The sequence below is a fragment of the Ictalurus punctatus genome, chromosome 15 (assembly GCF_001660625.3).
Source record: "Ictalurus punctatus breed USDA103 chromosome 15, Coco_2.0, whole genome shotgun sequence".
Lineage (NCBI taxonomy): Eukaryota > Metazoa > Chordata > Actinopteri > Siluriformes > Ictaluridae > Ictalurus > Ictalurus punctatus.
The window spans coordinates 5,162,223-5,174,580 of record NC_030430.2 but is presented as its reverse complement, the minus strand read 5'-3'; the positions used below and the strand labels follow the sequence as shown (position 1 = coordinate 5,174,580).

Genomic DNA, 12,358 nt, shown 5'->3' with positions numbered 1-12,358 from the left:
CGTGCAATCCTAGTACGTGTAGTACATGTTCTCTGCGTGTCCGTGTGGATTTCAGAGCGTCTCGGTGGGTGGATTGGTTACAGCAAATTTTCCCTGGGTGTGAATGTGTTTGAGCGTGGTAGCCTCATCCAGGATGTATTCCCACCTCACAGACAGAGCTCCCAGGATAGACTACAGGCTAGAGCGCTTACTGAAAATAAATGAATGAATGACTATAAAGGCTAAATGGCGCCCAAATCGTGGAATCACATTTATATTGATAGTTAATTTTTTTTTATTATTATTAAATTGTACACCCCTTTTCTTTTTGACGTTTTCTTACACAGCCGACACTTTAGCGACGCTCCCTGACTCTCACGCCGAGCCTGTAAAGCCGCTAAGCTCCAGTCTTGCAGTGACACTCCTCTTCTGTGGACGAGTTCATACGGACTCACTCAGGATTGCTCATATTCATTTCCACTCTCTCTCTCTCTCTGCCTGAGATGAAATTTTTGCTTTAAACAGAAAAAAGGAGGACCAAATTCGCCCCTGCATAATGACGGTGGATTTTGAAGACTGCCTGAAAGATTCACCTCGCTTTAGGTAAATTACATGCTGGCTTTCATCTCTTATATTATAACCATTTTACCCCACCCCATTGTTTTTCTTTTCTTTCCATTATCAGCCTGAAATGAACGCTGGTTCGTTAACATTAGTGAGACCTGACCTTATAATAGTAGCTTGTTTTCTTTAATGTTGCCGTTATTTTGTTTCCATTCTTGTGAATGTAGCCATCCCGCCTAAGATGCAATTCTGGAGGATATTCACTGTTCACTGTAATGTTTAACAGCTTCACGGGCTTCTGAGTCCACTATCTTTTACTTTAGCATCATACCTTGGAATAGTATCTTCTCTTCTTTATGTTTGAATCCCCAAATGAAAGAAATTGAATGGGGGAAAAGACTGCAACTCTGTGCTCTGTGCCGTGTTCAACAACCTGTAGTCCGTTATGGACAATTACAGTGAACGAGTGTTAACATTTGATATGATTCCCGCGCTCTTGAACGCGCGGGAATCAGATAAGCATTATTTATTTATTTAAAGCATGTTATTCGACGTGAATTGGATGAACAAGCTTTAAAAACGCACCTTTTCTGTCAGGAAAAGGTTTATTGAAGCACTACTGGAAGCAAAGAGTCGTTTTTATGCCCTTGTTTCATGGTCAGGTTGAGACATTACATCAGCAGTTCCATCCATATTTAATCTATAGCTTGTGGTAGGCGTTTATAACCTGTTTGGTATAACGTTATAACACCCTTATGAGTCATGGCAGAGCTGTTATTAATGCTGCAGTTCCTGTCAGGGGATTAAAAAGAGAGAAGGACGAACGAGACGATGACGGGCAAACCCAGGCAGAGTTGGGAGACCTTCTGTTCGTTCTGACTCACTCAGTAAGAGAAGTGGCACGATGATGATGATGATGATGATGATGAAGTGGTTCCTCAATGTAGGGCTGTTCTGTATGGACGTAACATCATGCTGCCATAGTATGAGAGCATATTTAGAATACAAAATGCTTCAAACTCATTAAAACCCCCAAAAATCCCAAGATCAAGCAATTTAAGTATCTTAACTCGGGTGTCTTGAGTGTCTTCAAGATGATCCGAGCACTCAAAGAAACATTCATTGATTCAATCATTCATTCATTCATTCGTGTTCCGCATGCTTTTCTTCTTGGTGTTTGTGGTGGAAACAGGCTGCGAAGGTCAGCTCAGACTTCCCTATTCCCAGCCATGGATTCCAGCTCTTCTTGGGAGATCTCCAGATGGTCCTGTGAGATATAATCTCTCCAGCGGGGTTCTGGGTCTGTCCTGGAGTCTCTGTCCAGAAGGATGTGCTTTATACAGCTGTTGCGCAAGCTGACCATAGGGGCATCCTTGTAAAGTGTCCAAACCAGCTCTGAAGAAAGCATTGGTTTTCGTGGATAACGTTTGGATATAAAATAATAATTAGTGTAGATATCAAATAGATTACCACTAAAGGTGAAAGAGTGTAGGGACTCTCAGATTCAATACTGCGCATTTGTATGGGACCAATACTGGCCTAAAATTCTGATATCTGTTTTGATCCACTGTCCTGTTTAATGCTGTGGACGGATGTAACGCTGACCGACCCGACCCTGTCTTACACGTAGTACAAGCCATCTTTACGCCTCTGACTTGGCAACAGAAGGTCGCAGAAAGACGGCTCAGCTACAGCGTGGACCTCCATATTGTGTCGGTGTCACGTATCAGATGTACTCACAGATCCGATATTGGAATCATATTGAAAATGGAGGAAGTGTCGTGGACAAACCGATGCACAATTCAGCCCTGATTGAACTGAGAAATTTGTGAAGGACCGGCTATGTAAAATTCCTTGCTAACAAGATATCCAGTCATGATTAAACATTCTGTATGTCAAACCCTTTCAAGTCTTTCCTTTCGTGATGAGTTGCCTTCAGGTAAATACTGCATCTCGAGTGCTTGGCTCAGATCTCTGAAATCCTGTGCGGAAAGACCGTTGGCCGTTTATAATTCAGGAGCTTGATCGTTTGCTTTTGTAGCTTTCGTTGCTGTAGATTTCGCCTCAGATTGATGGGTTTCGTGTAGTTCGATCCCAACCTTGTGGCACACTGGAAACACATCTGGGAAAATTTCGCATGTGGAATATATAGATGTGCGTTTCCTCTTGTAACGAAAAGGGAACATTTGGCAGGAACGGCATGCAGAGTTTTGTCGGCGGGAATCCCATTCACTGAGAGAGCACCGCGCTGTGTTAAAGGAGAAGCTTCGATTTACACAGCAGCACGGTCACTGCAAGAAGGTTACTCCATGTCTGTGAGGGCTTTAAGTCTGCCTGATTCGTTTGTTTTTGATGTGTAAATCTTTAGACTCAAGACGTCCACTCTTGGGCTTTAAGTTACACAGGACCGACACTTAATGGTCCTCTTTATTGTATTTTTACTGTCTTGGAAAAATCCCTACATTTATGAGAGCATGGCCTTTTTGAGGGACGTTTTATGAGGAACCGGATCGTTTGAAAAGCAGCGTGTCTGATGCACATGTGTAGCCCAAATGCTGAACCAAATTACCCCGTTCCCATGCTAGTGCTCCACTGACACACAGAGGAGGAGATGGATATTTTGCAAAGGATCACGGGATGGCATGAAAGGTGGGAGTCTTACACACTGGCCCGACTCTACAGGTCGTGCTGCTGAGGTTAGACAAATAAAGGATGCATTCCATGGCAGCCACATCCCCTCCACACAACCAGCTCCCATTATCGTGTACACATGTGTGTGTGTGTGTGTGAAGGAGATACAGCAAGAGTGAACGTTCTGCCATGAGACTGTGTGAGAGCAGACAGCAGATATGATCTCTGCTCCAAATCAAAGACTTCCAGACTCACTAGCAGTAATGGCTGCCATCTGGCTTTGTATCCGAGGTCTGTACAGCGAAAGGTATTTACAGGAACCTCTTCATGTTTATGTGTGAAAGAAGAAAGGTTCTCTTGTCAGTCTGTTAGTCTATGTTCATTTCTCAACCCCCTTTTAATGATAATGCTATCCATACACAACGTTTAGGTTTTTTTTTTTCTCTTCTGTCCGAGCTTTTTTAATAGTTTGCGAGTGTTCTTCTTTGGTCCTGGAAGGGGATCAAATGAGGCCGGTTGACGCCCTGATTTTTATATGCAGCATTGTTTTTTTTTATTTTTTATTATTTAGTCTGGTGCTGAGTCGGTTTCAAGAACAGCCCATAACTTGAAGTCATGAAGTTTCATAACGCTGTTGAAAAGGTTCCCAGACCAAAAGAGCAGCTTGAGAGGAGCCTGGTGCATTAGTGGGGTTTTTTTTTTTGGGGGGGGGGGGTGTTGTGGAGGTAAAAGCAACAGAACTGTTACATAACATCCCAGGAGGTAGAGACGAACGAAAGGAAAGAAAGACCTGGTTTTACGCCTTTTCTCTCAATCAGTACGTGAAATGTATTCCACTTCCGTCATATGATGGAGCATGCTGAGCGTGGTCACTGCGTGGGTGCTTTCACGCTCTACCTTGAATGAACTCTTCATTAGCGTTAGTTCGTCAGACTTATTTGAGCTTTGCCAGGTCCTGGCAAATATTTCTTTTCAAGCGGATGTCCAGCCTGGGTGCAGTTTCCCAAAGTAGAGAGAGTGTTCAATGTGATGCTCACTCTACCATTTAACAACCATCTTTTGTCCTGTGGTGCCTTTGGGAAATTTTGCATGGTTACGTCGTTGCCTGGTAGACTGACCAGTTTTTTTTATGTGTACATCATTTTATGATAAAAAAAAAAAAACAGTCATTTTTTGAGGATTTTAACCTCAATTCTGGGATAATCGTCAAATCTTAGTCTACACATGGCAGAGTTCCTCTGACTGTAATAACAACCTCCAGTATCCCCTAATGTTCCCTCTCTGGTCATAATTCTAGTGCTAAAAGATGTGGCGTCCAGCAGATTGGAGCCACCTGACCAAATATTATTCGTTAGTCTTCTTTTAAGACTGCTGTGTCACCCTGTGGTTCAAGCCCTCAAACATTCCTCTGAGTGAAATAGGAAATTACAGTTTGATTACATCAAGAGACTCGGTTTCAATATGAACTTCCCACGAGTCACATTTATCTCCGCTCAAAAGCAACTATGCATGAGCACATGAGATGTATTTAAATGGGCCATAATACAAGTACACCTACTGATGAATACCGGATAGTACAAAGTAACAGCAAGCCATTATCTGGCATGTTTGAAAAGCAGTCTGAAAGAAACATGGCGTAGATATACAGTGTGCCACGTGCACTGATTTGTGGTTTTGCCTGAACTATTTTTGAATCATGTGACATGAGCCCGAGTCGTGGCTATATTCACAGTACCAGTATACCGCACACGCTGGCTCTTAGTGACAGCATACAGTTAAAAGAACCTACTTGTGGTTAAAAACTCAAAATATAATAAGTGTTATGATTCTACAGCTGCGAAATCCATCAAGCTGAAATAAAAAGATCCAGTTCCAGTAGTGAATCGTTCTTTAGCTGTTCGATTCTGCTGACTCAAGTCCATGCGAGTTTGATACTCGCATACCATCTTGCTTAGTCATGAATTAAACCTCTGTTTCTTTATGAGCAAGTTCCATGGTATGAACATTGACCTTACAGAGACTCTTCCGTCTCCAGTCTTTCTTACATGGAGAGTTTGATTCCCATGCGTGTCTGTCCTACGTCTCCTCTTGCAGAATGCGCTCATTGTTATGAATCTTCATGCTCTCTGCTTTCATACTGGCTCTTTTCACAGGCCCTAGTTTTTCTGGAGCAGCTGCCGGATGCGTGGAGGCCTATTCGCCATGGGGCTCCTTACTGACTCAGGATCATGATGCTCTGAGATGGAGGACATGAGAGAACAAACATGAATGAACCTTCTCAAGGAAGTGTGGATTTTTTTTAAAGATTTTTATGGTGACCTTGGTTATCTAATTGCCGATTGCTCTGAATTCCAAGACTCGAGTAATTCTTACGTTTCTCGACTCATGAGACGCCCTGAGCTTATGATGCAGAGCACAAGCTCACCAGATCACCTCTCGTTGGGTCAGTGAAGACAACACAACCTGAGCTTTCCAGCAATGGGCAGCTGTTTGTTTGATCTTCTATGGACGACTTCGTAATGAAGTTTTCTCATGTTTAGCCAGCCTGAATGAGCTAGATAAGTAAGTAAGGTGGGAATTTTCATGGACCTCAAGATTTGATTTGATTTCAGTTCAGGATGACATGAAATCACGTTTTGTTATTTATTTATTTTTTTTACCTGGTGATATGACACTATGATATTGATAAGTAAAAAGAGAAGAGCAGAGAAGGAAGTATAATTCAGTTACGCTTCAATCTAAGCACCTAAAAAAACAACTGTTAGTCTACAGTGTAGAATCTACACAGAGTTCTTGCTCCAGTTCCAGTCTTAACTTAATTCAGCCCATTGCCTTGTTTCTGAATAAGGCTCTTGAAGTGTGACGTTGAGAAGAAGGAAGACCTTCTCATCTCATTATGTGTGCTGGTGAACTGGCCTGCCTCCAAGGATAACCACAGAAGGTGACAACAAACAACATAGATTAAAGTCAGCAGGTTGGATGCCTTGGCTAATCGTGCATTAGCCCACATCCTGTCTGTCTATATCCAATTCCAAAAGCATCAAGGTGTTTACACACTACGCTTCTAAAGGGGATTCTTTGAGTTGTCCCTCTGGGGGAATCCCTTAAAGTGTTGAAAACTGAGGATTTCCCTTTCAGAACAGGTTTCAAGTAGAACCTGTCTGGATAACTAGAAAGGAATTTACGTTCCACCTAAAGGAACTCTTTTTCTAAGTCAGTACTATTTCATTCATCTTTGGGTTGCAGTGGAGCCAGAGCCTATTCTGGGAGCACTGGGTGTAAGATGGGAATCGACGCTGGGTAGAATGCCAGCACATACCATGGGGCAATTTAAATAATCCATATTTTTGGTAGGTGTAAAGAAACCGGAGAACCTGGAGGAAAGTCATACGGACATGGGGAGAACCCGAGCTCACGTTTCAACCGTGGTAGTGCTGCCCAATTGCATACATAATCTTTTCAATCATTGTAAAAAATCCCCCAGTTCCCTTAACCGCCACATTTCAGAGATTTTATCTTTCAGAATATAATATGCTGCTTCTTTGCCAGTTGGGACTCAAATTGCTGGTCTACCTTCCAGGGCACTGACTGGAGGATGCCTCTTACTTTAGGGGTCTGAAATGAAGCATTCCCAAGCTGCAGAGAGATTTGCAAGCCACAGGGATTGTGGGAGCGAGAGCAGGCTTTACAGTATGGCTGAGGATCCGAGAAAAGCTTTGAAATCCTCTCTCTCTCTTTTATATGGAGCTCCATGCATTTTTGAAGAAGATTATTTTAATGTGGGTAAAAATCTTAACTAAAGTCATATAGTAGCATTTCGTCTTTCTTGTGGCCGATCAGTTCTTAATTCCTCATTTGAACCCATTTAGATAGAATTCAACATTCAAAGACACCAGAGTTACTTAAACACCTGAATCCGTATGTGACTCCTAAACTGTGGCGATGATGTCATCTATCTTAGCTCTTTTGTTGTCGGGGCACCATGTGAAGCCTGGCTGTCCTTCCTGTTTTTTTTTGGGGGGGGGGGGCTGAATAGTGGGTCTGATCGAACACAAAGCCGCCGGTGCAGACCACCACATTCTGAGCAGCCTGCTAATTTATCTCGATAGACCCTCCTGCAACATGACAAAGAGCCACTGAGGGGGAAAGTCAGCACAAACGGAGGCCCGAGGGCACCTTGGAGACGGGCTCATGAGTGTGTGTGAATGGTTTATTAAGTAAAAGGCAATCAAATTGTGACTCGTCATGTTACTCGGCTTGTCTTCCCGTGGACTCTCATTCCTGGGGTTTAAGTCACTACAGATTCCTCTTTTTTATGCTTAGCAAGCTCACATTTCTATGAATCAGTAGAAGGGTGAAGAACCATATTTCCATGAGAAATCTGTTTTCATTCTGACGCTGTTCCAGCTCTTAGTTCATATTTAAGGTTTGGTTTTGCAACTAATCTCTAGGTTGATGAGCTCACCATCTGATCTCAATTGAATTGAGATATTGGATTTGTCTTGCTGTTAGAACCGACACCACTATCCCTCTAATTTGAATCAGAAAGTTCCTCAAACTTAGGGAACTGCCAGGATTAGGGTTAGGGTTGTTCTGCCAGTTAGAGCATATGACTTTTCCTTTGGTGTTTGTTTATGAACTACATCAGTAGACGCTTGATGAAATGCTATTGTTCCAGTGAACAAATCATATGAATCAACGAGTAATGCTATGTATAGTTGGCCCATCCCTAGTAAAAATATGAGGAACTTCGAGAGGTTCCTGAAACTTGATTTCATCGTGTACCATTTTCCTTTTGCTGTATGTGGAGATTTATCGGTTTTACACGAGAGCCACGCCTCCACGTTCTCAGTCTCACGCACAGTATCAAGATGACCTTGATGGGTAGGGTAGTGTTCTCCAACTACAGGTCAAGCTCAGCTCTTTCCTCACTGTCCTTCCATGGAGAACCTTTTCTGTAGCGTGACTCCACAAATCTGGATTTCTGTCAGAATGGCTTCTAATGGTGCAGTCTGATCCTGACGTGATAGCTACATCGCTGTTACTTAATGGAAGAGGTTATATTGCTATACCTTTATGGCTGTGTGTGTGCTTTCTCAACCAGTGGAGGATGTGATACCAGAGTGAGTGGTAAAAATGTATTCGTTTTTGGTTGTGTTTCTGTACATGGAACACTTTTCCTCTCAAACAGTTCTCACTGACCAGATGTAGGGCTGTGGCCTGTCTGAATGAGTCAGCTTGCTGGTAAATGGTCTGTACTCGTGTTAGGGTGGTTCTTGTGGATTTTGACTGTTATTTTACTCTTCCACAGCTTTCCTAACTGCCGTTATACCGTAGTGATGTTTCAATTCTTGATTCTGACTGGTCAGAAGGTGTTTACAGCAGCACGGAGAGTAGGTTTATGTTAACGTGCTCGTTCTAAAGCATCACTTTTCGATAGTAACAGCTCGTTTACAGAGATTCGTATGGCAGACACTCAACGTAATCTCGTAATAATAAGAAGCAGAATCATAACGGTGAAATTTCGTGCAAGGAGTGATTAGTGTCACTGTGATTGACACGGAAGAGAGGAACACCATCCCTCTCACCTGGAGAGTATGGTCAATTTGTTCCTTTGTCCACATTTGACTACATTTGACTCGATTTGCAATCACAAGTATAATAGGATGGGCTGCCCAGACCAGCATGCAATAATTGTTGCCTTGCCATTACAGATGAAGTACAATGCGAAAATAGGCTTCGGAAATCACAGCTGCCAAATTTACATAGTATCCCCAGACGTTTCCAAGCCAACTCTGAGATATAATCTGTCCAGTGGGTTCTGGGTCTGCCCCAGGATCTCTGTCCATTATGATGTGCCTGCTACAGTTCTACCAGGAGCCAGACACGAGGCGTCCTTGTAAGATGACTAAACCACTTCAACTGGCTCCTCTCAATTCCTCTCAATTCTACCGAAAGGTTTTTTTCTGGATTGTCAAGATCCTCACCCTGTCACGGAGAGTAAGCTCAGCAACCCTGAGTAGGAACCTAGTTTCCACCACCTGTACTTCTTTCAGTCACTAAGTACAGCTCGTGACGATAAGGGCTCACCACCTGCAAGGTCTATGGTGGGGCTCGGGTGCAATGCCAGTTGGGCGACAAGTATGAGATGCTCAGACCTACAGTATGACTGCCCACCAGTGGTCTGCTTATTCATAATTATTGGGTATTTTATTTTTAGCCATATTATTTTGTATATGGACCATTATTATTATTATTATTATTATTATTATTATTATTATTATGGAAACTACTTTTGGTATTCAAGCCTGAGTTATTGTGGCCTTCACTGATATTCAGTAGGATTTGACTAGTGGTACCTTTTGAGATCAGGATGTCTTCACTTTTAGTCTATTTTAAATATAAACTCCAAGTTATCCTAAGAAGTCTCCCTAACCATATTTTTGTCGGTTTGGAGAAATCTTCGGTCGCATTCATTCCATGATTCAGTGCAGCTGTCTAATGCAACCGGGTGAAATCGTTCCCTCAGCAACCATGGCCAACGTCAGAATGAAGCCTTCTACAGAGCACATTGGGAATTTTCCAGGTGCATAAACACAGCCTGAGCAGCACCATCCACACATCCTATTCCCCCCAAAATTTATCACGTGGATCCCCCTTGATCAGGAAGTGGAGAACTCCCTGATGTACTAGAGATCACAAGCCCACGCTTCGTGTCAGTCTCTGTTCGCTCGCTCTGGAAAGGCACCAAATCCGAATGCGTTCGCTGGTCACGCAATCTATCACGCAAAAATGTCTATCGACTTAATTTATCTATGAAGGGAAGTAGCAACACCGAGCAAATAAACTTGTCTTTATAGTTACGTCCGTGTCTTTATTCTGTAGTTCTTCTTCCATGTTTTGTTCCCTGTTTAGCAGAAGTGAGACCGAATCATGCGGTTCAGTCATTAGCCGAGCGATGCCGGTGCCGAGATGTTTGCTGACTCACATCTGCAGCTCATCTGGTTCTGATTTTTTTTTAAACCCAGCCTGCGCACTAATCTCCCAGCATGCTCTGGAGCGGTTCTCCGGCTCACCAACAGGAAACGTTCTAGGCAGACGGCGGCCCACTGAAATATTAACACGGGCCCAGTGCCGTGACTAGGAAGGAAGGGTGTGTTTGGACGGGACTGACCTCACCATCTCTCCCAGGACTGAATCAACCCTCAGCGCCTTTTACACTGAAGTGAATCAGATCTTATTCATAAGTAATGCTAAACGACTATTAACGAAGGTGGTGGTCATATTGAATTAACCACATGATTAATGAAGGGTGGTGCTGATTTCCATCCAGACGCTGACTCAATGCTACAGTAACACGGCCATTTAAGAGGCACCGCCAGGCACAGTGCCAGCCCTCACCTCCGCCGGTGGTATTGCCGGAGCTGCAGTGTTGTTACTGCAGCAGTCTCAGGAGGCTCTGTGGTTTGTATTGGTGCTCACTGAGGCATGACAGGAGCTCCTTAGACGTGACGGTGGTCTGTTTGTGTGGCGTAGACCAGCTGTCCACCCGAACACCACCTACTCTCAGATGTTAAATACGCGAACGGTACTCTCTTTGCAACACACACACACACATGCGTATTTTTAATAGGCAGATTCTTTATACAGTCTTTATCTGTTGTTTTCATTTTATTATGACTTGGGTTAAATGTGTGGACGATTAAATAGCATCCAATCTGAAAAATACAGCTGGAACTAGAGTCGGAGCTGCGGTTATAGAAAACCGCTTAAAAACACTACAAAGCAGTTAAAGTTCACTACAAAGGCAACATTACGCTATTATCCTCTGCAATATATCTATGTGTTTGGGCTCCATAGGATGCGAAAGCTCACTCTCTAATAATGCAATGTACGTCACATAGGGGTCTATTTCCTACCCAAACTTTATCTCTCTGCCCATCTCGTGGGACTTTGTTAAAGCCACAAGAGTGAGGTCATCGGCGTCCTGGCACAAACCCATACGATGACGTCAAGAGAGCCACAGTGAAAACGAGCTGACGGAAACACCTGGAGAGGAGAAAAGGATAGATGGATATAACCTATAGCCTTTCAGTGTCGCTGCCTCCCTTTCTCTCTCTTTGTCGATGTTTATTTTTATCAGTCCATTGTTGTTTTTCAGTCACAAAGCTTGTTTATGGCAAAGAGTCACGTCTGATTTCATAGATTTCATAGCATACAGGCTCAGTTTGGACATTTGGCCATCAAGACAATGTTAATAGTTGATCGCAAAAATTTGAAAAAAGAAATGTCATTTATACTATACGATACGATACTATACACGGGACTAATGTGTTGGGTTGCGGAGACGTTCCTTCATTAAGACAATCTGGGTCAAATTGATTGAGTGGTTAAGGCTTTGGACTTCTGACTAGAAGGTCATGAGATCAAAGCCCAGCACCACCAAGATGCTCCTGTTGGGCCCTTGAGCAAGGCCCTTGACCATCAGCTCAGTTGTGCAAATGAGATATCTACACATCATTCTGGATAAGGGCATCTACCAAATGCTGTAAATGCAATACATGAACATCTCCCTTTCTGAATGTGATATAAATATTTACTGTATTAATATCTTCATGTAAGGCCACCCTTTACCTTTATAAATGCCCCTCCAAATTCTTTCATATCCTCTGCTTAGTTTTTAGCTCCTTTTGGTACTGTATTGTATACGTTGCTGTAGTAACAACTAACTCACAGGGCGTTGTACTGTACGGTCGGACGTTCCACGTATCCTAATAATATCTAATAATAAATCGATTTCCGACGATAGATAATTGTTGATATGCTGAATGTTTATTTTATGTTTACGGAAGGAGTCTCCAGTGTCACACAGCATCAGCTGGAGATGCTGTCGTGTGTTTTTTTTTTTCTTTTCTGTATTATCTTTTCTAACTATGCCAGATATCAATGTATCAAAACTTAAAATATGTATATACTGTTTGTTGATTTTAGCTTTGTGATTGTTGGAATGTCATCATTTTGAGAATTAGTAGATACTTTCTAAACTAGAGGTATTATCTGTCCATTCATTCCAAAACCCATGAACCATTGGTGATGAAAAATCTGGGGACGGTCAGACATTTCATCATGTGCTGAAGTACAATTACTCAATCGATTGGACAGATGTGCGACTCTATTAAGTACC

General features: G+C 42.7%; 1 protein-coding gene across 3 annotated transcripts in view; it reads left to right on the top strand.

Annotated features, from left to right (window-relative positions):
• The first annotated feature begins 384 nt into the window (after nt 1-384).
• Nucleotides 385-12,358, top strand: part of acap3a (ArfGAP with coiled-coil, ankyrin repeat and PH domains 3a) — a 57,829-nt gene continuing 45,855 nt past the window's right edge. For all 3 annotated transcript variants that reach the window (XM_053686204.1, XM_053686205.1, XM_053686203.1), the window contains exon 1: nt 385-582. In XM_053686204.1, coding sequence (XP_053542179.1) covers nt 536-582 — 47 coding nt within the window. In that variant the 5' untranslated portion in view covers nt 385-535. The remainder of the gene's footprint in view (nt 583-12,358) is intronic.